The 27,829-nt window shown below is 48.7% G+C and overlaps 1 protein-coding gene across 4 annotated transcripts in view; it reads right to left on the reverse strand.

The window, feature by feature from the left end:
• mbd1a (methyl-CpG binding domain protein 1a) overlaps positions 1-27,829 on the reverse strand; it is a 93,638-nt gene that overhangs the window by 25,224 nt on the left and 40,585 nt on the right. For 3 of the 4 annotated variants that reach the window (XM_064922006.1, XM_064922004.1, XM_064922005.1), the window contains 3 exons: positions 26,217-26,321; positions 18,477-18,797; positions 17,646-17,864 (listed from right to left, as the gene is read on the reverse strand). In XM_064922006.1, coding sequence (XP_064778078.1) covers positions 17,646-17,864; positions 18,477-18,797; positions 26,217-26,321 — 645 coding nt within the window. The remainder of the gene's footprint in view (positions 1-17,645; positions 17,865-18,476; positions 18,798-26,216; positions 26,322-27,829) is intronic. The other variant, XM_064922007.1, reaches the window with a different exon arrangement.

Below are 27,829 nucleotides of genomic sequence, written 5' to 3' on the forward strand. Positions count from 1 at the left end.
TCTGTCCCCCCTACCTGGAAGTCTCTTTCCCCCTACCTGGAAGTCTCTTTCCCCCCCTACATGGAAGTCTCTTTCCCCCTACATGGAAGTCTCTTTCCCCCTACATGGAAGTCTCTTTCCCCTGCCTGGAAGTCTCTTTCCCCCCTACCTGGAAGTCTCTTTCCCCCCTACCTGGAAGTCTCTTTTCCCCCCTACCTGGAAGTCTCTTTCCCCCTACCTGAAGTCTCTTTCCCCCCTACCTGGAAGTCTTTTTCCCCCTACCTGAAGTCTTTTTCCCCCCTACCTGGAAGTCTCTGTCCCCCCTACCTGGAAGTCTCTTTTTCCCCTACCTGGAAGTCTCTTTCCCCCTACATGGAAGTCTCTGTCCCCCTACATGGAAGTCTCTGTCCCCCCTACCTGAAAGTCTCTGTCCCCCCTACCTGGAAGTCTCTGTCCCCCCTACCTGGAAGTCTCTGTCCCCCCTACCTGGAAGTCTCTGTCCCCCCCCCTACCTGGAAGTCTCTTTCCCCCTACCTGGAAGTCTCTTTCCCCCTACATGGAAGTCTCTTTCCCCCTACATGGAAGTCTCTTTCCCCCTACCTGGAAGTCTCTTTTTCCCCTGCCTGGAAGTCTCTTTCCCCCTACATGGAAGTCTCTGTCCCCCTACCTGGAAGTCTCTTTCCCCCCTACCTGGAAGTCTCTTTCCCCCCTACCTGGAAGTCTTTTCCCCCTACCTGGAAGTCTCTTTCCCCCTACATGGAAGTCTCTTTCCCCCCTACATGGAAGTCTCTTTTTCCCCTACCTGGAAGTCTCTTTTCCCCTACCTGGAAGTCTCTTTCCCCCTACATGGAAGTCTCTGTCCCCCCTACCTGGAAGTCTCTTTCCCCCTTACCTGGAAGTCTCTTTCCCCCTACCTGGAAGTCTCTGTCCCCCCTACCTGGAAGTCTCTTTTCCCCCCTACCTGGAAGTCTCTTTCCCCCTACATGGAAGTCTCTGTCCCCCCTACATGGAAGTCTTTTTCCCCCTACCTGGAAGTCTCTTCCCCCTACCTGGAAGTCTCTTTTTCCCCTACCTGGAAGTCTCTTCCCCCTACATGGAAGTCTCTTTCCCCCTACCTGAAGTCTCTTTCCCCCTACCTGGAAGTCTCTGTCCCCCTACCTGGAAGTCTCTTTCCCCCTACCTGGAAGTCTCTGTCCCCCCTACCTGGAAGTCTCTGTCCCCCCTACCTGGAAGTCTCTGTCCCCCTACCTGGAAGTCTCTGTCCCCCCTACCTGGAAGTCTCTGTCCCCCCTACCTGGAAGTCTCTGTCCCCCTACCTGGAAGTCTCTGTCCCCCCTACCTGGAAGTCTCTGTCCCCCCCCTACCTGGAAGTCTCTGTCCCCCCCCCCCTACCTGGAAGTCTCTTTCCCCCTACCTGAAGTCTCTTTCCCCTACATGGAAGTCTCTTCTCTTTTTCCCCTACCTGGAAGTCTCTTTCCCCCTACATGGAAGTCTCTTCCCCCCTACCTGGAAGTCTCTTCCCCCTACCTGGAAGTCTCTTTCCCCCTACCTGGAAGTCTCTGTCCCCCCCTACCTGGAAGTCTCTTTCCCCCTACCTGGAAGTCTCTTTCCCCCCTACATGGAAGTCTCTTTCCCCCTACATGGAAGTCTCTTTTCCCCCCTACCTGGAAGTCTCTTTCCCCCCTACCTGAAGTCTCTGTCCCCCTACCTGGAAGTCTCTTTTTCCCCCCTACCTGGAAGTCTCTTTCCCCCTACATGGAAGTCTCTGTCCCCCCTACATGGAAGTCTCTGTCCCCCTACCTGTCTCTGTCCCCCCTACCTGGAAGTCTCTGTCCCCCCTACCTGGAAGTCTCTGTCCCCCCCCTACCTGGAAGTCTCTTTCCCCCTACCTGGAAGTCTCTTCCCCCTACATGGAAGTCTCTTTCCCCCTACATGGAAGTCTCTTTCCCCCTACATGGAAGTCTCTTTCCCCTGCCTGGAAGTCTCTTTCCCCCTACATGGAAGTCTCTTTCCCCCCTACCTGGAAGTCTCTTTCCCCCCTACCTGGAAGTCTCTTTCCCCCTACCTGGAAGTCTTTTTCCCCCTACCTGGAAGTCTTTTTTCCCCCTACATGGAAGTCTCTGTCCCCCCTACATGGAAGTCTCTTTCCCCCTACATGGAAGTCTTTCCCCCCTACCTGGAAGTCTCTTTCCCCCCTACCTGGAAGTCTCTTCTTCTCTGTCCCCCTACCTGGAAGTCTCTTTCCCCCCCTTACCTGGAAGTCTCTTTCCCCCTACCTGGAAGTCTCTTCCCCCCTACCTGGAAGTCTCTTTTCCCCCTACCTGGAAGTCTCTTTCCCCCTACATGGAAGTCTCTGTCCCCCCTACATGGAAGTCTCTTTTCCCCTACCTGGAAGTCTCTGTCCCCCCTACCTGGAAGTCTCTTTCCCCTACCTGGAAGTCTCTTTTTCCCCTACCTGGAAGTCTCTTTCCCCCTACATGGAAGTCTCTTTCCCCCTACCTGGAAGTCTCTTTCCCCCTACCTGGAAGTCTCTGTCCCCCTACCTGGAAGTCTCTTTTCCCCCTACCTGGAAGTCTCTGTCCCCCTACCTGGAAGTCTCTGTCCCCCCCCCTGGAAGTCTCTGTCCCCCCTACCTGGAAGTCTCTGTCCCCCCTACCTGGAAGTCTCTGTCCCCCCCTACCTGGAAGTCTCTTCCCCCCCTACCTGGAAGTCTCTTTCCCCCTACCTGGAAGTCTCTTTCCCCCTACATGGAAGTCTCTTTCCCCCTACATGGAAGTCTCTTTTCCCCCTGCCTGGAAGTCTCTTTTTCCCATGGAAGTCTCTTTCCCCTACCTGGAAGTCTCTTCCCCCCTACCTGGAAGTCTCTTTCCCCCCTACCTGGAAGTCTCTTTCCCCCCTACCTGGAAGTCTTTTTCCCCCTACCTGGAAGTCTTTTTCCCCCCTACATGGAAGTCTCTGTCCCCCCTACATGGAAGTCTCTTTTCCCCTACCTGGAAGTCTCTTTCCCCCTACCTGGAAGTCTCTTTCCCCCTACCTGGAAGTCTCTGTCCCCCCTACCTGGAAGTCTCTTTCCCCCCTTACCTGGAAGTCTTTTTCCCCCTACCTGGAAGTCTCTGTCCCCCCTACCTGGAAGTCTCTTTTTCCCCTACCTGGAAGTCTCTTTCCCCCTACATGGAAGTCTCTGTCCCCCTACATGGAAGTCTTTTTCCCCCTACCTGGAAGTCTCTGTCCCCCCCTGGAAGTCTCTTTTCCCCTACCTGGAAGTCTCTTTCCCCCCTACCTGGAAGTCTCTTTCCCCCATGGAAGTCTCCCCCCTACCTGAAAGTCTCTTTCCCCCTACCTGGAAGTCTCTGTCCCCCTACCTGGAAGTCTCTTTTTCCCCCTACCTGGAAGTCTCTGTCCCCCTACCTGGAAGTCTCTGTCCCCCCTACCTGGAAGTCTCTGTCCCCCCTACCTGGAAGTCTCTGGAAGTCTCTGTCCCCCCTACCTGGAAGTCTCTGTCCCCCTACCTGGAAGTCTCTGTCCCCCCCCCCCTACCTGGAAGTCTCTTTCCCCCTACCTGGAAGTCTCTTTCCCCCTACATGGAAGTCTCTTTCCCCCTACCTGGAAGTCTCTTTTTCCCCTACCTGGAAGTCTCTTTCCCCCTACCTGGAAGTCTCTTTCCCCCCCTACCTGGAAGTCTCTTCCCCCCTACCTGGAAGTCTCTTTCCCCCTACCTGGAAGTCTCTTTCCCCCTACCTGGAAGTCTCTTTCCCCCCCTACATGGAAGTCTCTTTCCCCCTACATGGAAGTCTCTTTCCCCCTACCTGGAAGTCTCTTTCCCCCTACCTGGAAGTCTCTGTCCCCCCTACCTGGAAGTCTCTTCCCCCCTACCTGGAAGTCTCTTTCCCCCTACCTGGAAGTCTCTGTCCCCCCCCTCCCCTACCTGGAAGTCTCTTTCCCCCTACCTGGAAGTCTCTTTCCCCCTACATGGAAGTCTCTTTCCCCCTACATGGAAGTCTCTTTTTCCCCTACCTGGAAGTCTCTTTCCCCCTACCTGGAAGTCTCTGTCCCCCCTACCTGGAAGTCTCTTTTTCCCCCCTACCTGGAAGTCTCTTTCCCCCCTACATGGAAGTCTCTGTCCCCCCTACATGGAAGTCTCTGTCCCCCTACCTGGAAGTCTCTGTCCCCCTACCTGGAAGTCTCTGTCCCCCCTACCTGGAAGTCTCTGTCCCCCCCCCTACCTGGAAGTCTCTTTCCCCCCTACCTGGAAGTCTCTTTCCCCCCTACATGGAAGTCTCTTTCCCCCCTACATGGAAGTCTCTTTCCCCCCTACATGGAAGTCTCTTTTTCCCCTGCCTGGAAGTCTCTTTCCCCCTACATGGAAGTCTCTGTCCCCCTACCTGGTGGTCTCTTTCCCCCTACCTGGAAGTCTCTTTCCCCCCTACCTGGAAGTCTTTTTCCCCTACCTGGAAGTCTTTTTCCCCCTACATGGAAGTCTCTGTCCCCCCTACATGGAAGTCTCTTTCCCCCTACATGGAAGTCTCTTTCCCCCCTACCTGGAAGTCTCTTTTCCCCCTACCTGGAAGTCTCTGTCCCCCCTACCTGGAAGTCTCTTTCCCCCTTACCTGGAAGTCTTTTTTCCCCCTACCTGGAAGTCTCTGTCCCCCTACCTGGAAGTCTCTTTTTCCCCTACCTGGAAGTCTCTTTCCCCCCTACATGGAAGTCTCTGTCCCCCCTACCTGGAAGTCTCTTTTCCCCCCCCTACCTGGAAGTCTCTGTCCCCCTACCTGGAAGTCTCTTTTTCCCCTACCTGGAAGTCTCTTTTTCCCCTACCTGGAAGTCTCTTTCCCCCTACATGGAAGTCTCTTTCCCCCTACCTGAAAGTCTTTTTCCCCCTACCTGGAAGTCTCTGTCCCCCCTACCTGGAAGTCTCTTTTTCCCCCCCTACCTGGAAGTCTCTGTCCCCCCTACCTGGAAGTCTCTGTCCCCCTACCTGGAAGTCTCTGTCCCCCTACCTGGAAGTCTCTGTCCCCCTACCTGGAAGTCTCTGTCCCCCTACCTGGAAGTCTCTGTCCCCCCCCCTACCTGGAAGTCTCTTTCCCCCCTACCTGGAAGTCTCTTTCCCCCTACATGGAAGTCTCTTTCCCCCCTACATGGAAGTCTCTTTCCCCCCCCCCTACATGGAAGTCTCTTTCCCCCTACCTGGAAGTCTCCCCCCCCCTACCTGGAAGTCTCTTTCCCCCCTACCTGGAAGTCTCTTTCCCCCCCCCTACCTGGAAGTCTCTTTCCCCCTACCTGGAAGTCTCTTTCCCCCCTACCTGGAAGTCTCTTTCCCCCTACATGGAAGTCTCTTTTCCCCCCTACCTGGAAGTCTCTTTCCCCCTACCTGGAAGTCTTTTCCCCCTACCTGGAAGTCTCTTCCCCCCTACATGGAAGTCTCTTTCCCCCCTACCTGGAAGTCTCTACCTGGAAGTCCCCCTACCTGGAAGTCTCTTTTCCCCTACCTGGAAGTCTCTTTCCCCCTACATGGAAGTCTCTTTCCCCCTACCTGGAAGTCTTTTCCCCCTACCTGGAAGTCTCTGTCCCCCTACCTGGAAGTCTCTGTCCCCCTACCTGGAAGTCTCTGTCCCCCCCCTGGAAGTCTACCTGGAAGTCTCTTTCCCCTACCTGAAGTCTCTTTCCCCCTACATGGAAGTCTCTTTCCCCCCCCTACCTGGAAGTCTCTTTCTCTTCCCCCTACCTGGAAGTCTCTTTTCCCCCCCTACCTGGAAGTCTCTTCCCCCCTACCTGGAAGTCTCTTTCCCCCTACCTGGAAGTCTCTGTCCCCCCCCCCTACCTGGAAGTCTCTTTCCCCCTACCTGGAAGTCTCTTTCCCCCTACCTGGAAGTCTCTTTCCCCCTACATGGAAGTCTCTTTTCCCCCTACCTGGAAGTCTCTTTCCCCCCCCTACCTGGAAGTCTCTTTCCCCCTACCTGGAAGTCTCTTTCCCCCTACCTGGAAGTCTCTTTCCCCCTACATGGAAGTCTCTTTTTCCCCCTACCTGGAAGTCTCTGTCCCCCCTGGAAGTCTACCTGGAAGTCTCTTTCCCCCTACCTGGAAGTCTCTTTCCCCCTACCTGGAAGTCTCTTTCCCCCCTACCTGGAAGTCTCTTTTCCCCCTACCTGGAAGTCTCTTTCCCCCCTACATGGAAGTCTCTTTTCCCCCTACCTGAAGTCTCTTTTTCCCCTACCTGGAAGTCTCTTTCCCCCTACATGGAAGTCTCTTTCCCCCTACCTGGAAGTCTTTTTCCCCCTACCTGGAAGTCTCTGTCCCCCCTACCTGGAAGTCTCTGTCCCCCTACCTGGAAGTCTCTTTCCCCCTACCTGGAAGTCTTTTCCCCCTACCTGAAGTCTCTGTCCCCCTACCTGGAAGTCTCTTTTTCCCCTACCTGGAAGTCTCTTTCCCCCTACATGGAAGTCTCTGTCCCCCTACATGGAAGTCTTTTTCCCCTACATGGAAGTCTCTGTCCCCCTACCTGGAAGTCTCTTTTTCCCCTACCTGAAGTCTCTTTCCCCCTACCTGAAGTCTCTTTCCCCCCTGAAGTCTTTTTCCCCCCTACCTGGAAGTCTCTGTCCCCCCTACCTGGAAGTCTCTGTCCCCCTACCTGGAAGTCTCTGTCCCCCCTACCTGGAAGTCTCTGTCCCCCCTACCTGAAGTCTCTGTCCCCCCTACCTGGAAGTCTCTTTCCCCCTACCTGGAAGTCTCTTTCCCCCTACCTGGAAGTCTCTTTCCCCCTACATGGAAGTCTCTTTCCCCCCTACATGGAAGTCTCTTTCCCCCCTACCTGGAAGTCTCTTTCCCCCTACCTGGAAGTCTCTGTCCCCCCTACCTGGAAGTCTCTTTCCCCCCCTACCTGGAAGTCTCTTTCCCCCCTACCTGGAAGTCTCTTTCCCCTACCTGTCTCTTTCCCCCTACCTGGAAGTCTCTTTCCCCCTACCTGGAAGTCTCTTTCCCCCTACCTGGAAGTCTCTTTCCCCCCTACATGGAAGTCTCTTTTTCCCCTACCTGGAAGTCTCTTCCCCCTACCTGGAAGTCTCTTCCCCCCTACCTGGAAGTCTCTTTCCCCCTACCTGGAAGTCTCTTTTCCCCCTACCTGTCTCTTTCCCCCCATGGAAGTCTCTTTTTCCCCCTACCTGGAAGTCTCTTTCCCCCCTACCTGGAAGTCTCTTTCCCCCCTACCTGGTCTCTTTCCCCCTACAGTCTCTTTCCCCCCTACATGGAAGTCTCTTTCCCCCCCTACCTGGAAGTCTCTTTCCCCCCCCTGGAAGTCTCTGTCCCCCTACCTGGAAGTCTCTTTCCCCCTACCTGGAAGTCCCCCCCTACCTGGAAGTCTTTTCTTTTTCCCCCTACATGGAAGTCTCTGTCCCCCTACATGGAAGTCTCTTTTTCCCCCCTACCTGGAAGTCTCTTTTCCCCTACCTGGAAGTCTCTTTCCCCCTACATGGAAGTCTCTTTCCCCCTACCTGGAAGTCTTTTCCCCCCTACCTGAAGTCTCTGTCCCCCCTACCTGGAAGTCTCTGTCCCCCTACCTGGAAGTCTCTTTCCCCCCTACCTGGAAGTCTCTTTCCCCCTGGACTCTGTCCCCCTACCTGGAAGTCTCTTTTCCCCTACCTGGAAGTCTCTTTCCCCCCTACATGGAAGTCTCTGTCCCCCCTACATGGAAGTCTCTTTTCCCCTACCTGGAAGTCTCTGTCCCCCTACCTGGAAGTCTCTTTCCCCCCTACCTGGAAGTCTCTTTCCCCCCTACATGGAAGTCTCTTTCCCCCCTACCTGGAAGTCTCTTTCCCCCCTGGAAGTCTTTTTCCCCTACCTGGAAGTCTCTTCCCCCCTACCTGGAAGTCTCTTTCCCCCCTACCTGGAAGTCTCTGTCCCCCCTACCTGGAAGTCTCTGTCCCCCCTACCTGGAAGTCTCTGTCCCCCTACTCTGTCCCCCCTACCTGGAAGTCTCTGTCCCCCCCCCCCTACCTGGAAGTCTCTTTCCCCCCCTACTGGAAGTCTCTTTCCCCCTACCTGGAAGTCTCTTTCCCCCTACATGGAAGTCTCTTTTTCCCCTACCTGGAAGTCTCTGTCCCCCCTACCTGGAAGTCTCTTTCCCCCTCCTACCTGGAAGTCTCTTTCCCCCTACCTGGAAGTCTCTGTCCCCCCTACCTGGAAGTCTCTTTTCCCCCTACCTGGAAGTCTCTTTCCCCCCTACATGGAAGTCTCTGTCCCCCTACATGGAAGTCTCTTCCCCCTACCTGGAAGTCTCTGTCCCCCCTACCTACCTGGAAGTCTCTGTCCCCCCCCCTGGAAGTCTCTTTCCCCCTACCTGAAGTCTCTTTCCCCTACATGGAAGTCTCTTTCCCCCCTACATGGAAGTCTCTTTCCCCCCTACATGGAAGTCTCTTTTTCCCCCCTACCTGGAAGTCTCTTTCCCCCTACCTGGAAGTCTCTTCCCCCCCTACCTGGAAGTCTCTTTCCCCCCCTACCTGGAAGTCTCTTTCCCCCCCTACCTGGAAGTCTCTTTCCCCCTACCTGGAAGTCTTTTTCCCCCTACCTGGAAGTCTCTGTCCCCCCTACCTGGAAGTCTCTTTTTCCCCCTACCTGGAAGTCCTTTCCCCCTACCTGGAAGTCTCTTTCCCCCTACCTGGAAGTCTTTTTCCCCCTACCTGGAAGTCTCTGTCCCCCCTACCTGGAAGTCTCTGTCCCCCCTACCTGGAAGTCTCTTTCCCCCTACCTGGAAGTCTTTTTCCCCCTACCTGGAAGTCTCTGTCCCCCTACCTGGAAGTCTCTTTCCCCTACCTGGAAGTCTCTTTCCCCCCTACATGGAAGTCTCTGTCCCCCCTACATGGAAGTCTTTTTCCCCCTACCTGGAAGTCTCTGTCCCCCTACCTGGAAGTCTCTTTCCCCCTACCTGGAAGTCTCTTTCCCCCTACCTGGAAGTCTCTTTCCCCCCTACCTGGAAGTCTCTTTCCCCCTACCTGGAAGTCTCTTCCCCCTACCTGGAAGTCTCTTTTCCCCCTACCTGGAAGTCTCTTTCCCCCCTACCTGGAAGTCTCTGTCCCCCCTACCTGGAAGTCTCTTCCCCCCTACCTGGAAGTCTCTGTCCCCCCTACCTGGAAGTCTCTTTCCCCCTACCTGGAAGTCTCTTTCTCCCCCCTACCTGGAAGTCTCTTTCCCCCCTGGAAGTCCTTTTCCCCTACCTGGAAGTCTCTTTCCCCCTACCTGGAAGTCTCTTTCCCCCCTACATGGAAGTCTCTTTCCCCCTACATGGAAGTCTCTTTTTCCCCTACCTGGAAGTCTCCCCCCTACCTGGAAGTCTCTCTGTCCCCCTACCTGGAAGTCTCTTTCCCCCCTACCTGGAAGTCTCTTTCCCCCCCTACCTGGAAGTCTTTTTCCCCCCTACCTGGAAGTCTCTTTCCCCCTACATGGAAGTCTCTTTTTCCCCCTACCTGGAAGTCTCTTTTTCCCCTACCTGGAAGTCTCTTTTCCCCCTACATGGAAGTCTCTTTCCCCCCTACCTGGAAGTCTCTTTCCCCCTACCTGGAAGTCTCCTGGAAGTCTCTGTCCCCCTACCTGGAAGTCTCTGTCCCCCCCTACCTGGAAGTCTCTTTCCCCCTACCTGGAAGTCTTTTCCCCCTACCTGGAAGTCTCTGTCCCCCTACCTGGAAGTCTCTTTTTCCCCTACCTGGAAGTCTCTTTCCCCCTACATGGAAGTCTCTGTCCCCCCTACATGGAAGTCTTTTCCCCCTACCTGGAAGTCTCTGTCCCCCCTACCTGGAAGTCTCTTTCCCCTACCTGGAAGTCTCTTTCCCCCCTACATGGAAGTCTCTTTCCCCCTACCTGGAAGTCTTTTTCCCCCTACCTGGAAGTCTTTTTCCCCCTACCTGGAAGTCTCTGTCCCCCCTACCTGGAAGTCTCTTTCCCCTACCTGGAAGTCTCTGTCCCCCTACCTGGAAGTCTCTGTCCCCCCCTACCTGGAAGTCTCTTCCCCCCTACCTGGAAGTCTCTTCCCCCCTACCTGGAAGTCTCTTTACCTGGAAGTCTCTTTCCCCCTACCTGGAAGTCTCTTTCCCCCCTACATGGAAGTCTCTTTCCCCCCTACCTGGAAGTCTGGAAGTCTCTTTCCCCCTACATGGAAGTCCCCCCCTACCTGGAAGTCTCTTTCCCCCCCTACCTGGAAGTCTCTTTCCCCCTACCTGGAAGTCTCTGTCCCCCCTACCTGGAAGTCTCTTTCCCCCTACCTGGAAGTCTCTTTCCCCCTACCTGGAAGTCCTTTTTCCCCTACCTGGAAGTCTCTTTCCCCCCTACCTGGAAGTCTCTTTCCCCCTACCTGGAAGTCTCTTTTCCCCCCTACCTGGAAGTCTCTTTCCCCCTACATGGAAGTCTCTTTTCCCCCTACTACCTGGAAGTCTCTTTCCCCCCTACCTGGAAGTCTCTTTCCCCCTACCTGGAAGTCTCTTTTTCCCCTACCTGAAGTCTCTTTCCCCCTACCTGGAAGTCTCTTTTTCCCCCTTGGAAGTCCCCCTACATGGAAGTCTCTGTCCCCCCTACATGGAAGTCTCTGTCCCCCTACCTGGAAGTCTCTGTCCCCCTACCTGGAAGTCTCTGTCCCCCCCTGGAAGTCTCTGTCCCCCCTACCTGGAAGTCTCTGTCCCCCCCCCTACCTGGAAGTCTCTTTCCCCCTACCTGGAAGTCTCTTTCCCCCTACATGGAAGTCTCTTTCCCCCTACATGGAAGTCTCTTTCCCCCTACATGGAAGTCTCTTTTTCCCCCTACCTGGAAGTCTCTTTCCCCCTACATGGAAGTCTCTTTCCCCCCTACCTGGAAGTCTCTTTCCCCCTACCTGGAAGTCTCTTTCCCCCCTACCTGGAAGTCTCTTTCCCCCTACCTGGAAGTCTTTTTCCCCCCTACATGGAAGTCTCTTTCCCCCTACCTGGAAGTCTCTTTCCCCCTACCTGGAAGTCTCTTTTTCCCCTACCTGGAAGTCTCTTTCCCCCTACATGGAAGTCTCTTTCCCCCTACCTGGAAGTCTTTTTCCCCCTACCTGGAAGTCTCTGTCCCCCTACCTGGAAGTCTCTGTCCCCCCTACCTGGAAGTCTCTTCCCCCTACCTGGAAGTCTCTTTCCCCCTACCTGGAAGTCTTTTTCCCCCTACCTGGAAGTCTCTGTCCCCCTACCTGGAAGTCTCTTTTCCCCTACCTGGAAGTCTCTTTCCCCCTACATGGAAGTCTCTGTCCCCCCTACATGGAAGTCTTTTTCCCCTACCTGGAAGTCTCTGTCCCCCTACCTGGAAGTCTCTTTTTCCCCTACCTGGAAGTCTCTTTCCCCCTACATGGAAGTCTCTTTCCCCCTACCTGGAAGTCTTTTCCCCCTACCTGGAAGTCTCTGTCCCCCCTACCTGGAAGTCCCCCCTACCTGGAAGTCTCTGTCCCCCCTACCTGGAAGTCTCTGTCCCCCCTACCTGGAAGTCTCTGTCCCCCTACCTGGAAGTCTCTGTCCCCCTACCTGGAAGTCTCTGTCCCCCTACCCCTGTCCCCCCTACCTGGAAGTCTCTTTCCCCCCCTACCTGGAAGTCTCTTTCCCCCTACATGGAAGTCTCTTTCCCCCTACATGGAAGTCTCTTTCCCCCCTACATGGAAGTCTCTTTTCCCCTACCTGGAAGTCTCTTTCCCCCTACATGGAAGTCTCTGTCCCCCCTACCTGAAGTCTCTTCCCCCCTACCTGGAAGTCTCTTTCCCCCCTACCTGAAGTCTCTGTCCCCCCCTACCTGGAAGTCTCTTTCCCCCCTACCTGAAGTCTCTTTCCCCCTACATGGAAGTCTCTTTCCCCCTACATGGAAGTCTCTTTTTCCCCCTACCTGGAAGTCTCTTTCCCCCTACCTGGAAGTCTCTGTCCCCCTACCTGGAAGTCTCTTCCCCCTACCTGGAAGTCTCTTTCCCCCCTACCTGGAAGTCTCTTTTCCCCCTGGACCTGGAAGTCTTTTTTTTTCCCCCTACCTGGAAGTCTCTGTCCCCCTACCTGGAAGTCTCTTTTTCCCTACCTGGAAGTCTCTTTTCCCCTACCTGGAAGTCTCTTTCCCCCTACCTGGAAGTCTCTTTCCCCCCTACCTGGAAGTCTCTTTCCCCCCTACCTGGAAGTCTCTGTCCCCCCTACCTGGAAGTCTCTTTCCCCCTACCTGGAAGTCTCTTTCCCCCTACATGGAAGTCTCTGTCCCCCCTACCTGGAAGTCTCTTTCCCCCCTAGTCTCTTTCCCCCCTACCTGGAAGTCTCTGTCCCCCCTACCTGGAAGTCTCTTCCCCCCCCTACCTGGAAGTCTCTTTCCCCCTGGATGGAAGTCTCTTTTCCCCCCCTACCTGAAGTCTCTTTCCCCCTACCTGGAAGTCTCTTTCCCCCTACCTGGAAGTCTCTTTCCCCCTACCTGGAAGTCTCTTTCCCCCTACCTGGAAGTCTCTTTTTCCCCCTACCTGGAAGTCTCTTTCCCCCTACCTGGAAGTCTCTTTCCCCCTACCTGGAAGTCTCTTTCCCCCTACCTGGAAGTCTCTGTCCCCCCTACCTGGAAGTCTCTTTTCCCCTACCTGGAAGTCTCTTTCCCCCCTACATGGAAGTCTCTGTCCCCCCTACATGGAAGTCTCTTCCCCCCCCTACCTGGAAGTCTCTTCCCCCTACCTGGAAGTCTCTGTCCCCCTACCTGGAAGTCTCTTTCCCCCCCCCCCCACCTGGAAGTCTCTTCCCCCTACCTGGAAGTCTCTTTCCCCCTACCTGGAAGTCTCTTTCCCCCCTACCCCTGGAAGTCTCTTTTCCCCTACCTGGAAGTCTCTTTCCCCCTACATGGAAGTCTCTGTCCCCCTACCTGGAAGTCTCTTTCCCCCTACCTGGAAGTCTCTTTCCCCCTACCTGGAAGTCTCTTTCCCCCTACCTGGAAGTCTCTTTCCCCCCTACATGGAAGTCTCTTTTTCCCCTACCTGGAAGTCTCTTTCCCCCTACCTGGAAGTCTCTTTCCCCCTACCTGGAAGTCTCTTTCCCCCTACATGGAAGTCTCTTTCCCCCTACCTGGAAGTCTCTTTCCCCTACCTGGAAGTCTCTGTCCCCCCTACCTGGAAGTCTCTTTCCCCTACCTGGAAGTCTCTGTCCCCCCCTACCTGGAAGTCTCTTTCCCCCTTACCTGAAGTCTTTTTCCCCCTACCTGGAAGTCTCTGTCCCCCCTACCTGGAAGTCTCTTTTTCCCCCTACCTGAAGTCTCTTTCCCCCCTACATGGAAGTCTCTGTCCCCCCCTACATGGAAGTCTTTTCCCCCTACCTGGAAGTCTCTGTCCCCCTACCTGGAAGTCTCTTTTTCCCCTACCTGGAAGTCTCTTTCCCCCCTACATGGAAGTCTCTTTCCCCCCTACCTGGAAGTCTCTTTCCCCTACCTGGAAGTCCTGTCCCCCCTACCTGAAGTCTCTTTTTCCCCCCTACCTGGAAGTCTCTGTCCCCCCTACCTGGAAGTCTCTGTCCCCCTACCTGGAAGTCTCTGTCCCCCTACCTGGAAGTCTCTTTCCCCCTACCTGGAAGTCCTGTCCCCCCCCTACCTGAAGTCTCTTTCCCCCTACCTGGAAGTCTCTTTCCCCCTACCTGGAAGTCTCTTTCCCCCCATGGAAGTCTCTTTCCCCCTACCTGGAAGTCTCTTTTTCCCCTACCTGGAAGTCTCTTTCCCCCCTACCTGGAAGTCTCTTTCCCCCCTACCTGGAAGTCTCTTTCCCCCTACCTGGAAGTCTCTTTCCCCCTACCTGGAAGTCTCTGTCCCCCCCTACCTGGAAGTCTCTTTCCCCCTACCTGGAAGTCTCTTTCCCCCTACATGGAAGTCTCTTTCCCCTACATGGAAGTCTCTTTTCCCCCTACCTGGAAGTCTCTTTCCCCCTACCTGGAAGTCTCTTTCCCCCCTTTCCCCCTACCTGGAAGTCTCTTTCCCCCTACCTGGAAGTCTCTTTCCCCCCTACCTGGAAGTCTCTTTCCCCCTACCTGGAAGTCTCTTCCCCCTACCTGGAAGTCTCTTTCCCCCCTACCTGGAAGTCTCTTTCCCCCTACCTGGAAGTCTCTTTCCCCCATGGAAGTCTCTTTTACCTGGAAGTCCCCCCCTACCTGGAAGTCTCTTTCCCCCCTACCTGGAAGTCTCTGTCCCCCCTACCTGGAAGTCTCTTTCCCCCTACCTGGAAGTCTCTTTCCCCCCCCTACCTGGAAGTCTCTTTCCCCCTGGAAGTCTCTTTTTCCCCCTACCTGGAAGTCTCTTCCCCCTACCTGGAAGTCTCTTTCCCTACCTGAAGTCTCTTTCCCCCTACATGGAAGTCTCTTTCCCCCTGGACCTGGAAGTCTCTTTCCCCCCCCCCTACCTGGAAGTCTCTTTCCCCCTACCTGGAAGTCTCTTCTCCCCCCCTACCTGGAAGTCTCTTTTTACCCTCTTTCCCCCCTACCTGGAAGTCTCTTTCCCCCTACCTGGAAGTCTCTTTCCCCCTACCTGGAAGTCTCTTCCCCCCCTACCTGGAAGTCTCTTTCCCCCTACCTGGAAGTCTCTTTCCCCCTACATGGAAGTCTCTTTTCCCTGGAAGTCTCTGTCCCCCCTACCTGGAAGTCCCCCCCCTACCTGGAAGTCTCTGTCCCCTCTGTCCCCCCTACCTGGAAGTCTCTTTCCCCACCTGGAAGTCTCTTTCCCTACCTGGAAGTCTCTTTCCCCCTACCTGGAAGTCTCTTTCCCCCTACATGGTCTCTTTTTCCCCTACCTGGAAGTCTGAAGTCTCTTTCCCCCTACCTGGAAGTTTCCCCCCTACCTGGAAGTCTCTTTCCCCCTACCTGGAAGTCTCTTTCCCCCCTACCTGGAAGTCTCTTTCCCCCCTACATGGAAGTCTCTTTTCCCCTACCTGGAAGTCTCTTTCCCCCTACCTGGAAGTCTCTTCCCCCCTGTCTCCCCCCTACCTGGAAGTCTCTTTTCCCCTACCTGGAAGTCTCTGTCCCCCCTACCTGGAAGTCTCTTTCCTGGAAGTCTCCCCCCTACCTGGAAGTCTCTTTCCCCCCTACCTGGAAGTCTCTTTCCCCCCTACCTGGAAGTCTCTGTCCCCCTACCTGGAAGTCTCTTTTTCCCCCCCTACCTGGAAGTCTCTTTCCCTCTGTCCCCCCTACCTACCTGGAAGTCTCTTTTTTCCTGGAAGTCTCCCCCCCCCTACCTGGAAGTCCTTTCCCCCTACATGGAAGTCTCTTTCCCCCCTACATGGAAGTCTCCCCCCTACCTGGAAGTCTCTGTCCCCCCTACCTGGAAGTCTCTTTCCCCCCTACCTGGAAGTCTCTGTCCCCCCTACCTGGAAGTCTCTGTCCCCCCTACCTGGAAGTCTCTTTCCCCCTACCTGGAAGTCTCTGTCCCCCCCCCCTACCTGGAAGTCTCTTTCCCCCCTACCTGGAAGTCTCTTTCCCCCTACATGGAAGTCTCTTTCCCCCTACCTGGAAGTCTCTTTCCCCCTACATGGAAGTCTCTTTGGAGTCTCTTCCCCCCTACCTGGAAGTCTCTTTTTCTCTTCCCCCTACCTGGAAGTCTCTTTCCCCCTACCTGGAAGTCTCTACCTGTCCCCCCCTACCTGGTCTCTTTTCCCCTAAGTCTCTTTCCCCCTACCTGGAAGTCTCTTTCCCCCTACCTGGAAGTCTCTTTCCCCCCTACCTGGAAGTCTCTTTCCCCCCTACCTGGAAGTCTCTTTCCCCCTACCTGGAAGTCTCTTTCCCCCCTACATGGAAGTCTCTGTCCCCCTACATGGAAGTCTCTTTTCCCCTACCTGGAAGTCTCTTTCCCCCTACCTGGAAGTCTCTTTCCCCCTACCTGGAAGTCTCTTCCCCCTACATGGAAGTCTCTTTCCCCCCTACCTGGAAGTCTCTTTCCCCCTACCTGGAAGTCTCTGTCCCCCTACCTGAAGTCTCTTTCCCCCCTACCTGGAAGTCTCTGTCCCCCCTACCTGGAAGTCTCTTTCCCCCTACCTGGAAGTCTCTTTCCCCTTCTCTTTCCCCCTACCTGGAAGTCTCTTTCCCCCCTACATGGAAGTCTCTTTCCCCCTACCTGGAAGTCTCTTTCCCCCCCTACATGGAAGTCTCTTTCCCCCTACCTGGAAGTCTTTTTCCCCTACATGGAAGTCTCTGTCCCCCCTACCTGGAAGTCTCTTTTTCCCCCCTGAAGTCCTGGAAGTCTCTTTACCCTACCTGGAAGTCTCTGTCCCCCCCCTCTACCTGGAAGTCTCTTTCCCCCTACCTGGAAGTCTCTTTCCCCCTACATGGAAGTCTCTTTCCCCTCTTTTTCCCCTACCTGGAAGTCTCTTTACATGAAGTCTCTTCCCCCTTGGAAGTCCCCCCTGGAAGTCTCTTCCCCCCTACCTGGAAGTCTCTTTCCCCCTACCTGGAAGTCTCTTTTTCCCCCTGGAAGTCTCTGGAAGTCTCTTTTACCTCTTTCCCCCTACCTGGAAGTCTCTTTCCCCCTACCTGGAAGTCTTTTTACCTGGAAGTCTCTTTCCCCCTACCTGGAAGTCTCTTTCCCCCTACCTGGAAGTCTCTTTGTCCCCCCTACCTGGAAGTCTTTTTTCCCTACCTGGAGTCTCTTTCCCCCTACAATGGAGTCCTTTCCCCCTACCTGGAAGTCTCTTTCCCCCCTACCTGGAAGTCTCTTTCCCCCCTACCTGGAAGTCTCTTTCCCCCTACCTGGAAGTCTCTTTCCCCCCTACCTGGAAGTCTCTTTCCCCCTACCTGGAAGTCTTTTCCCCCTACATGGAAGTCTCTTTTTCCCCCTACCTGGAAGTCTCTTTCCCCCCTACCTGGAAGTCTCTTTCCCCCTACCTGGAAGTCTCTTTTTTACCCCTACCTGGAAGTCTCTTTCCCCCTACCTGGAAGTCTCTTTCCCCCTACCTGGAAGTCTCTTTCCCCCTACCTGGAAGTCTCTTTTTCCCCCTACCTGGAAGTCTCTTTCCCCCTACCTGGAAGTCTCTTTCCCCCCTACCTGGAAGTCTCTTTCCTACCTGGAAGTCTCTTTTCCCCCTACCTGAAGTCTCTTTCCCCCTACCTGGAAGTCTCTTTCCCCCCTACCTGGAAGTCTCTTTCCCCCTACCTGGAAGTCTCTTTCCCCCTACCTGGAAGTCTCTTTCCCCACTACCTGGAAGTCTCTTTCCCCACTACCTGGACTCTTTCTGGAAGTCTCTTTTCCCCCCTACCTGGAAGTCTCTTTTTCCCCTGGAAGTACCTGGAAGTCTCTTTCCCCCTACCTGGAAGTCTCTTTCCCCTACCTGGAAGTCTCTTTCCCCCCTACCTGGAAGTCTCTTTTTCCCTACCTGGAAGTCTCTTTTTCCCCTACCTGGAAGTCTCTTTCCCCCCTACCTGGAAGTCTCTTTCCCCCTACCTGGAAGTCTCTTTCCCCCTACATGGAAGTCTCTTTCCCCCTACCTGGAAGTCTCTGTCCCCCCTACCTGGAAGTCTGTTTCCCCCTACCTGGAAGTCTCCTTTTCCCCCTACCTGGAAGTCTCCTTTTCCCCCTACCTGGAAGTCTCTGTCCCCCCTACCTGGAAGTCTCTGTCCCCCCTACCTGGAAGTCTCTTTCCCCCTACCTGGAAGTCTCCTTTTCCCCCTACCTGGAAGTCTCTGCCCCCCTACCTGGAGTCTCCTTTTCCCTACCTGGAAGCAGAAGCCAGGTTGGATCTGGAGAACTGTGTCAGCCATGGTAGAGAGTTTAGAGCACTGGAGGAGTTGTATTAGAGGTCCCCTGGCCATGACCCCTACCCAGTGGGCTGGTAGCACCGTGCGGCGCAGGGCCCTCAGGAACCCAAACAGAGCTGCCTCCCTCTCGTCACGACAGGACTCGCTGCCGTCGGCCAGACTGAAGGTCTCTGTGATCTAGAGGGACGGTGGGGGTAGAGGGAGGAGTGAGAGAGAGAGAGTAATGACAGAGATGAATGTGAGGAGAGATCAAAAACTGGGTTAAATACACATGTCAAAATACTCCCAAACACTTGATCCGAGGTTAATTTAGTTTGCCCTGTACAGAGAACCAATCCAATCATGTCCATGATCGATGGAGAGAGAGAACCAATCCAATCATGTCCATGATCGATGGAGAGAGAGAACCAATCCAATCATGTCCATGATCGATGGAGAGAGAACCAATCCAATCATGTCCATGATCGATGGAGAGAGAGAACCAATCCAATCATGTCCATGATCGATGGAGAGAGAGAACCAATCCAATCATGTCCATGATCGATGGAGAGAGAGAACCAATCCAATCATGTCCATGATCGATGGAGAGAGAGAACCAATCCAATCATGTCCATGATCGATGGAGAGAGAGAACCAATCCAAACATGTCCATGATCGATGGAGAGAGAACCAATCCAATCATGTCCATGATCGATGGAGAGAGAAAATCAATGTTCTCTCTCTCCATGCTAGATAGAGTAAAGAACAAAGGGTGAGAGATTAAAAGAGAGGGACTGACGGACAGCTCACCTCTGGAGTGACATCATCAAGAGTGACATCATGGATGACCTCGGTGGTCAACCCAGGCATGACCTTTGACCCCGTGACCTCTGGCAGGTCAGGTGGTCCGAGGTGGATGACGGTTCGGGGTATCTCGGCGTACAGCTCTACGAGCTGTTCCTCCTCGGTGTAGTCCAGTGCGACCGTCTCTGTCCTGCTCATGCTGTACGGTGACGAGGGCTCAGCAAGGGGCTGGTGCAGAGGTGGACCTAGATGCTGCACAGCGGTTGGTTCAGATGTCATGTAGTTAACAGACGGGGGTTCAACTGCAGGTTCCAGGACTGCGGAGGCCTTGGGAGAAAAATAAAATAAAAAACTTTGATCAGCTGGTTTTACTAAAATAGATGGACTAGCTTGGTTTTACTAAATCAATGGACTAGCTTGGTTTTACTAAATCAATGGACTAGCTGGTTTTACTAAATCAATGGACTAGCTGGTTTTACTAAATCAATGGACTAGCTGGTTTTACTAAATCAATGGACTAGCTGGTTTTACTAAATCAATGGACTAGCTTGGTTTTACTAAATCAATGGACTAGCTTGGTTTTACTAAATCAATGGACTAGCTGGTTTTACTAAAATAGATGGACTAGCTTGGTTTTACTAAATCAATGGACTAGCTGGTTTTACTAAATCAATGGACTAGCTTGGTTTTACTAAATCAATGGACTAGCTTGGTTTTACTAAATCAATGGACTAGCTTGGTTTTACTAAATCAATGGACTAGCTGGTTTTACTAAATCAATGGACTAGCTTGGTTTTACTAAATCAATGGACTAGCTTGGTTTTACTAAATCAATGGACTAGCTGGTTTTACTAAATCAATGGACTAGCTGGTTTTACTAAATCAATGGACTAGCTTGGTTTTACTAAATCAATGGACTAGCTTGGTTTCACTAAATCAATGGACTAGCTTGGTTTTACTAAATCAATGGACTAGCTTGGTTTTACTAAATCAATGGACTAGCTTGGTTTTACTAAATCAATGGACTAGCTTGGTTTTACTAAATCAATGGACTAGCTTGGTTTTACTAAAAATAGATGGACTAGCTGGTTTTACTAAATCAATGGACTAGCTGGTTTTACTAAATCAACGGACTAGCTTGGTTTTACTAAAATAGATGGACTAGCTTGGTTTTACTAAATCAATGGACTAGCTGGTTTTACTAAATCAATGGACTAGCTTGGTTTTACTAAATCAATGGACTAGCTTGGTTTTACTAAATCAATGGACTAGCTTGGTTTTACTAAATCAATGGACTAGCTTGGTTTTTCTAAATCAATGGACTAGCTGGTTTTACTAAAATAGATGGACTAGCTGGTTTTACTAAATCAATGGACTAGCTGGTTTTACTAAATCAATGGACTAGCTTGGTTTTACTAAATCAATGGACTAGCTTGGTTTTACTAAATCAATGGACTAGCTTGGTTTTACTAAATCAATGGACTAGCTTGGTTTTACTAAATCAATGGACTAGCTTGGTTTTACTAAATCAATGGACTAGCTTGGTTTTACTAAATCAATGGACTAGCTTGGTTTTACTAAAAATAGATGGACTAGCTGGTTTTACTAAATCAATGGACTAGCTGGTTTTACTAAATCAACGGACTAGCTTGGTTTTACTAAAATAGATGGACTAGCTTGGTTTTACTAAATCAATGGACTAGCTGGTTTTACTAAATCAATGGACTAGCTGGTTTTACAAAAAATAGATGGACTAGCTTTGTTTTACAAAAAATAGATGGACTAGCTTGGTTTTACTAAAATAGATGGACTAGCTTGGTTTTACTAAATCAATGGACTAGCTGGTTTTACTAAATCAATGGACTAGCTGGTTTTACTAAATCAATGGACTAGCTGGTTTTACTAAATAGATGGACTAGCTTGGTTTTACAAAAAATAGATGGACTAGCTTGGTTTTACTAAATCAATGGACTAGCTGGTTTTACTAAATCAACGGACTAGCTTGGTTTTACTAAATCAATGGACTAGCTTGGTTTTACTAAATCAATGGACTAGCTTGGTTTTACTAAATCAATGGACTAGCTTGGTTTTACTAAAAATAGATGGACTAGCTGGTTTTACTAAATCAATGGACTAGCTGGTTTTACTAAATCAACGGACTAGCTTGGTTTTACTAAAATAGATGGACTAGCTTGGTTTTACTAAATCAATGGACTAGCTGGTTTTACTAAATCAATGGACTAGCTTGGTTTTACTAAATCAATGGACTAGCTTGGTTTTACTAAATCAATGGACTAGCTTGGTTTTACTAAATCAATGGACTAGCTGGTTTTACTAAATCAATGGACTAGCTTGGTTTTACTAAATCAATGGACTAGCTTGGTTTTACTAAATCAATGGACTAGCTTGGTTTTACTAAATCAATGGACTAGCTTGGTTTTACTAAATCAATGGACTAGCTTGGTTTTACTAAATCAATGGACTAGCTGGTTTTACTAAAATAGATGGACTAGCTTGGTTTTACTAAATCAATGGACTAGCTGGTTTTACTAAATCAATGGACTAGCTGGTTTTACTAAATCAATGGACTAGCTTGGTTTTACTAAATCAATGGACTAGCTTGGTTTTACTAAATCAATGGACTAGCTTGGTTTTACTAAATCAATGGACTAGCTTGGTTTTACTAAATCAATGGACTAGCTTGGTTTTACTAAATCAATGGACTAGCTTGGTTTTACTAAATCAATGGACTAGCTTGGTTTTACTAAAAATAGATGGACTAGCTGGTTTTACTAAATCAATGGACTAGCTGGTTTTACTAAATCAACGGACTAGCTTGGTTTTACTAAAATAGATGGACTAGCTTGGTTTTACTAAATCAATGGACTAGCTGGTTTTACTAAATCAATGGACTAGCTGGTTTTACAAAAAATAGATGGACTAGCTTTGTTTTACAAAAAATAGATGGACTAGCTTGGTTTTACTAAAATAGATGGACTAGCTTGGTTTTACTAAATCAATGGACTAGCTGGTTTTACTAAATCAATGGACTAGCTGGTTTTACTAAATCAATGGACTAGCTGGTTTTACTAAATAGATGGACTAGCTTGGTTTTACAAAAAATAGATGGACTAGCTTGGTTTTACTAAATCAATGGACTAGCTGGTTTTACTAAATCAACGGACTAGCTTGGTTTTACAAAAAATAGATGGACTAGCTGGTTTTACTAAAATAGATGGACTAGCTTGGTTTTACTAAATCAATGGACTAGCTGGTTTTACTAAATCAATGGACTAGCTGGTTTTACTAAATCAATGGACTAGCTTGGTTTTACTAAATCAATGGACTAGCTTGGTTTCACTAAATCAATGGACTAGCTTGGTTTTACTAAATCAATGGACTAGCTTGGTTTTACTAAATCAATGGACTAGCTTGGTTTTACTAAATCAATGGACTAGCTTGGTTTTACTAAATCAATGGACTAGCTTGGTTTTACTAAAAATAGATGGACTAGCTGGTTTTACTAAATCAATGGACTAGCTGGTTTTACTAAATCAACGGACTAGCTTGGTTTTACTAAAATAGATGGACTAGCTTGGTTTTACTAAATCAATGGACTAGCTGGTTTTACTAAATCAATGGACTAGCTTGGTTTTACTAAATCAATGGACTAGCTTGGTTTTACTAAATCAATGGACTAGCTTGGTTTTACTAAATCAATGGACTAGCTGGTTTTACTAAATCAATGGACTAGCTTGGTTTTACTAAATCAATGGACTAGCTTGGTTTTACTAAATCAATGGACTAGCTTGGTTTTACTAAATCAATGGACTAGCTTGGTTTTACTAAATCAATGGACTAGCTGGTTTTACTAAAATAGATGGACTAGCTTGGTTTTACTAAATCAATGGACTAGCTGGTTTTACTAAATCAATGGACTAGCTGGTTTTACTAAATCAATGGACTAGCTTGGTTTTACTAAATCAATGGACTAGCTTGGTTTTACTAAAAATAGATGGACTAGCTGGTTTTACTAAATCAATGGACTAGCTGGTTTTACTAAATCAACGGACTAGCTTGGTTTTACTAAAATAGATGGACTAGCTTGGTTTTACTAAATCAATGGACTAGCTGGTTTTACTAAATCAATGGACTAGCTTGGTTTTACTAAATCAATGGACTAGCTTGGTTTTACTAAATCAATGGACTAGCTTGGTTTTACTAAATCAATGGACTAGCTGGTTTTACTAAATCAATGGACTAGCTTGGTTTTACTAAATCAATGGACTAGCTTGGTTTTACTAAATCAATGGACTAGCTTGGTTTTACTAAATCAATGGACTAGCTTGGTTTTACTAAATCAATGGACTAGCTTGGTTTTACTAAATCAATGGACTAGCTGGTTTTACTAAAATAGATGGACTAGCTTGGTTTTACTAAATCAATGGACTAGCTGGTTTTACTAAATCAATGGACTAGCTGGTTTTACTAAATCAATGGACTAGCTTGGTTTTACTAAATCAATGGACTAGCTTGGTTTTACTAAATCAATGGACTAGCTTGGTTTTACTAAATCAATGGACTAGCTTGGTTTTACTAAATCAATGGACTAGCTTGGTTTTACTAAATCAATGGACTAGCTTGGTTTTACTAAATCAATGGACTAGCTTGGTTTTACTAAAAATAGATGGACTAGCTGGTTTTACTAAATCAATGGACTAGCTGGTTTTACTAAATCAACGGACTAGCTTGGTTTTACTAAAATAGATGGACTAGCTTGGTTTTACTAAATCAATGGACTAGCTGGTTTTACTAAATCAATGGACTAGCTGGTTTTACAAAAAATAGATGGACTAGCTTTGTTTTACAAAAAATAGATGGACTAGCTTGGTTTTACTAAAATAGATGGACTAGCTTGGTTTTACTAAATCAATGGACTAGCTGGTTTTACTAAATCAATGGACTAGCTGGTTTTACTAAATCAATGGACTAGCTGGTTTTACTAAATAGATGGACTAGCTTGGTTTTACAAAAAATAGATGGACTAGCTTGGTTTTACTAAATCAATGGACTAGCTGGTTTTACTAAATCAATGGACTAGCTGGTTTTACAAAAAATAGATGGACTAGCTTGGTTTTACAAAAAATAGATGGACTAGCTTGGTTTTACTAAAATAGATGGACTAGCTTGGTTTTACTAAATCAATGGACTAGCTGGTTTTGCTAAATCAATGGACTAGCTGGTTTTACTAAATAGATGGACTAGCTTGGTTTTACAAAAAATAGATGGACTAGCTTGGTTTTACTAAATCAATGGACTAGCTTGGTTTTACTAAATCAATGGACTAGCTTGGTTTTACTAAATCAATGGACTAGCTGGTTTTACTAAATCAATGGACTAGCTGGTTTTACAAAAAATAGATGGACTAGCTTGGTTTTACAAAAAATAGATGGACTAGCTTGGTTTTACTAAAATAGATGGACTAGCTTGGTTTTACTAAATCAATGGACTAGCTGGTTTTACTAAATCAATGGACTAGCTGGTTTTACAAAAAATAGATGGACTAGCTTGGTTTTACTAAAATATATGGACTAGCTTGGTTTTACTAAATCAATGGACTAGCTTGGTTTTACTAAATCAATGGACTAGCTGGTTTTACTAAATCAATGGACTAGCTGGTTTTACAAAAAATAGATGGACTAGCTTGGTTTTACAAAAAATAGATGGACTAGCTTGGTTTTACTAAAATAGATGGACTAGCTTGGTTTTACTAAATCAATGGACTAGCTGGTTTTACTAAATCAACGGACTAGCTTGGTTTTACAAAAAATAGATGGACTAGCTTGGTTTTACAAAAAATAGATGGACTAGCTTGGTTTTACTAAATCAATGGACTAGCTGGTTTTACTAAATCAATGGACTAGCTGGTTTTACTAAATCAATGGACTAGCTGGTTTTACTAAATCAATGGACTAGCTGGTTTTACTAAATCAATGGACTAGCTTGGTTTTACAAAAAATAGATGGACTAGCTTGGTTTTACTAAATCAATGGACTAGCTTGGTTTTACTAAATCAATGGACTAGCTTGGTTTTACTAAATCAATGGACTAGCTTGGTTTTACTAAAATAGATGGACAAGCTTGGTTTTACTAAAATTAATGGACTAGCTGGTTTTACTAAATCAATGGACTAGCTTGGTTTTACAAAAAATAGATGGACTAGCTTGGTTTTCCAAAAAATAGATGGACTAGCTTGGTTTTACTAAATCAATGGACTAGCTTGGTTTTACTAAAATAGATGGACAAGCTTGGTTTTACTAAAATAGATGGACAAGCTTGGTTTTACTAAAATTGATGGACTAGCTGGTTTTACTAAATCAATGGACTAGCTGGTTTTACTAAATCAATGGACTAGCTTGTTTTACTAAATCAATGGACTAGCTTGTTTTACTAAAATAGATGGACAAGCTTGGTTTTACTAAAATAGATGGACAAGCTTGGTTTTACTAAAATAGTTGGACAAGCTTGGTTTTACTAAAATAGTTGGACAAGCTTGGTTTTACTAAAATTGATGGACTAGCTGGTTTTACTAAATCAATGGACTAGCTGGTTTTACTAAATCAATGGACTAGCTGGTTTTACAAAATAGATGGACTAGCTTGGTTTTACTAAAATTGATGGACTAGCTGGTTTTACTAAATCAATGGACTAGCTTGGTTTTACTAAAATAGATGGACTAGCTTGGTTTTACTAAAATTGATGGACTAGCTGGTTTTACTAAATCAATGGACTAGCTGGTTTTACAAAAAATAGATGGACTAGCTTGGTTTTACTAAAATTGATGGACTAGCTGGTTTTACTAAATCAATGGACTAGCTTGGTTTTACTAAAATAGATGGACAAGCTTGGTTTTACTAAAATAGATGGACAAGCTTGGTTTTACTAAAATAGTTGGACAAGCTTGGTTTTACTAAAATAGTTGGACAAGCTTGGTTTTACTAAAATTGATGGACTAGCTGGTTTTACTAAATCAATGGACTAGCTGGTTTTACTAAATCAATGGACTAGCTGGTTTTACAAAATAGATGGACTAGCTTGGTTTTACTAAAATTGATGGACTAGCTGTTTTTACTAAATCAATGGACTAGCTGGTTTTACTAAATCAATGGACTAGCTTGGTTTTACTAAATCAACGGACTAGCTTGGTTTTACTAAAATAGATGGACAAGCTTGGTTTTACTAAAATCGATGGACTAGCTGGTTTTACTAAATCAATGGACTAGCTGGTTTTACTAAATCAATGGACTAGCTGGTTTTACTAAATCAATGGACAAACTTGGTTTTACTAAATCAATGGACAAGCTTGGTTTTACTAAATCAATGGACTAGCTTGGTTTTACTAAAATAGATGGACAAGCTTGGTTTTACTAAAATTGATGGACTAGCTGGTTTTACTAAATCAATGGACTAGCTGGTTTTACTAAATCAATGGACTAGCTGGTTTTACTAAATCAATGGACTAGCTGGTTTTACTAAATCAATGGACTAGCTGGTTTTACTAAAATAGATGGACTAGCTTGGTTTTACTAAATCAATGGACTAGCTGGTTTTACCAAAATAGATGGACTAGCTTGGTTTTACACTCCAAGCTGGGACAATGCAATAGATGTCCAGTGAAAAGTCCCATTCAGCACCAGCTAGCGAATTTGTGAATACGGTGATGATGATGTGTGTGTGACCCACTACCTGAGAAGCCAGGCTGGGGCCAGGGGTGATGGTAATTTGGTTGCCATTCATCCTGATGAACTGGAGGTTGCCATGGTCGCCCTGGTAACAGCTCTGCGGGTAGGGCTGGGGATAGGGCAGGGTTAGGGTTATACTATAGATGCATACATTCAGCATTATGGTCAATTGGAATTGGTGTCATGCATGCTGAATGCGGAACGAGGGAGTTTGTTGAAAGTCTCTGCAAAAAAAAGTGTTCTATTGAAAAAAGTTTGGTTACTAGCGACACGGTTAACCTCAGTTGCTGGGACCGCTCCATCTGTCCAGGGATCCTGTCAACTAATAGTTTGAAGAGCTGCTTGGTAGCTCAGCTAGCTTAGCTGCTAACTCGATATCAAGCTAGCAAGGGTTTCCTTGACAGCTTGAACACAGCCTGCAACACGTTTAGCCCTTGCGGGCCTGCGGAATGTCCCGGGCTTTGTGGCTGTCTAAATCCCCGTTGCTGGCGTTTCCATCAGACCTGCCCTGCCTGGAATTACATGGAGTGCCAGCGATAGCCAACCATGACATCCAAAACTAAAAGACGGAGTGATGGAGAGGTTCTCGATCACAGGTGGGGAAAAAAATAAAATAAGAAAGTGTTCTACAAGCAGTTGCTACCTTTACATTTAAGCAGATGCTCTTATCAAGAGCGAATTACATGAGCAATTAGGGATACGTGCAAAGCTGCCAAGGCAAAAAGGGTGACTACCTTGAAGAATCTCCGATATGAAATATATTTTGATTTGTTTAACACTTTTTTTTGGTTATTACATTATTCCATGTGTTATTTCATAGTTGTAATGTCTTCAGTACTATTCTACAATGTAGAAAATCGTTTTTAAAAAATGAAGAAAAAGCCTGGAATGGATAGGTGTGTCCAAACCGTTGACTGGTACTGTTGGTGTGCCAACCTTGTAGCGTCACACCCAAGAAGACTCAAGGCTGTAATCGCTGCCAAAGGTGCTTCAACAAAGTACTGAGTAAAGGGTCTGAATACTTGGCGCCCCCCCTTCGGTTGTGCCGTGGTGGAGATCTTTGTGGGCTATACTCAGCCTTGTCTCAGGATGGTAAGTGGGTGGTTGAAGATATCCCTCCAGTGGTGTGGGGGCTGTGCTTTGGCAAAGTGGGTGGGGTTATATCCTTCCTGTTTGGCCCTGTCCGGGGGTATCATCGGATGGGGCCACAGTGTCTCCTGACCCCTCCTGTCTCAGCCTCCAGTATTTATGCTGCAGTAGTTTGTGTGTCGGGGGCTAGGGTCAGTTTGTTATATCTGGAGTACTTCTCCTGTCCTATCCGGTGTCCTGTGTGAATTTAAGTATGCTCTCTCTAATTCTCTCTTTCTTTCTCTCTCTCTGAGGACCTGAGCCCTAGGACCATGCCTCAGGACTACCTGGCATGATGACTCCTTGCTGTGCCCAGTCCACCTGGCCATGCTGCTGCTCCAGTTTCAACTGTTCTGCCTGCAGCTATGGAATCCTGACCTGTTCACCGGACGTGCTACCTGTCCCAGACCTGCTGATTTCAACTCTCTAGAGACAGCAGGAGTGGTAGAGATACTCTGAATGATCGGCTATGAAAAGCCAACTGACATT

Source organism: Oncorhynchus masou, chromosome 18 (assembly GCF_036934945.1).
Source record: "Oncorhynchus masou masou isolate Uvic2021 chromosome 18, UVic_Omas_1.1, whole genome shotgun sequence".
NCBI classification, from domain to species: domain Eukaryota; kingdom Metazoa; phylum Chordata; class Actinopteri; order Salmoniformes; family Salmonidae; genus Oncorhynchus; species Oncorhynchus masou.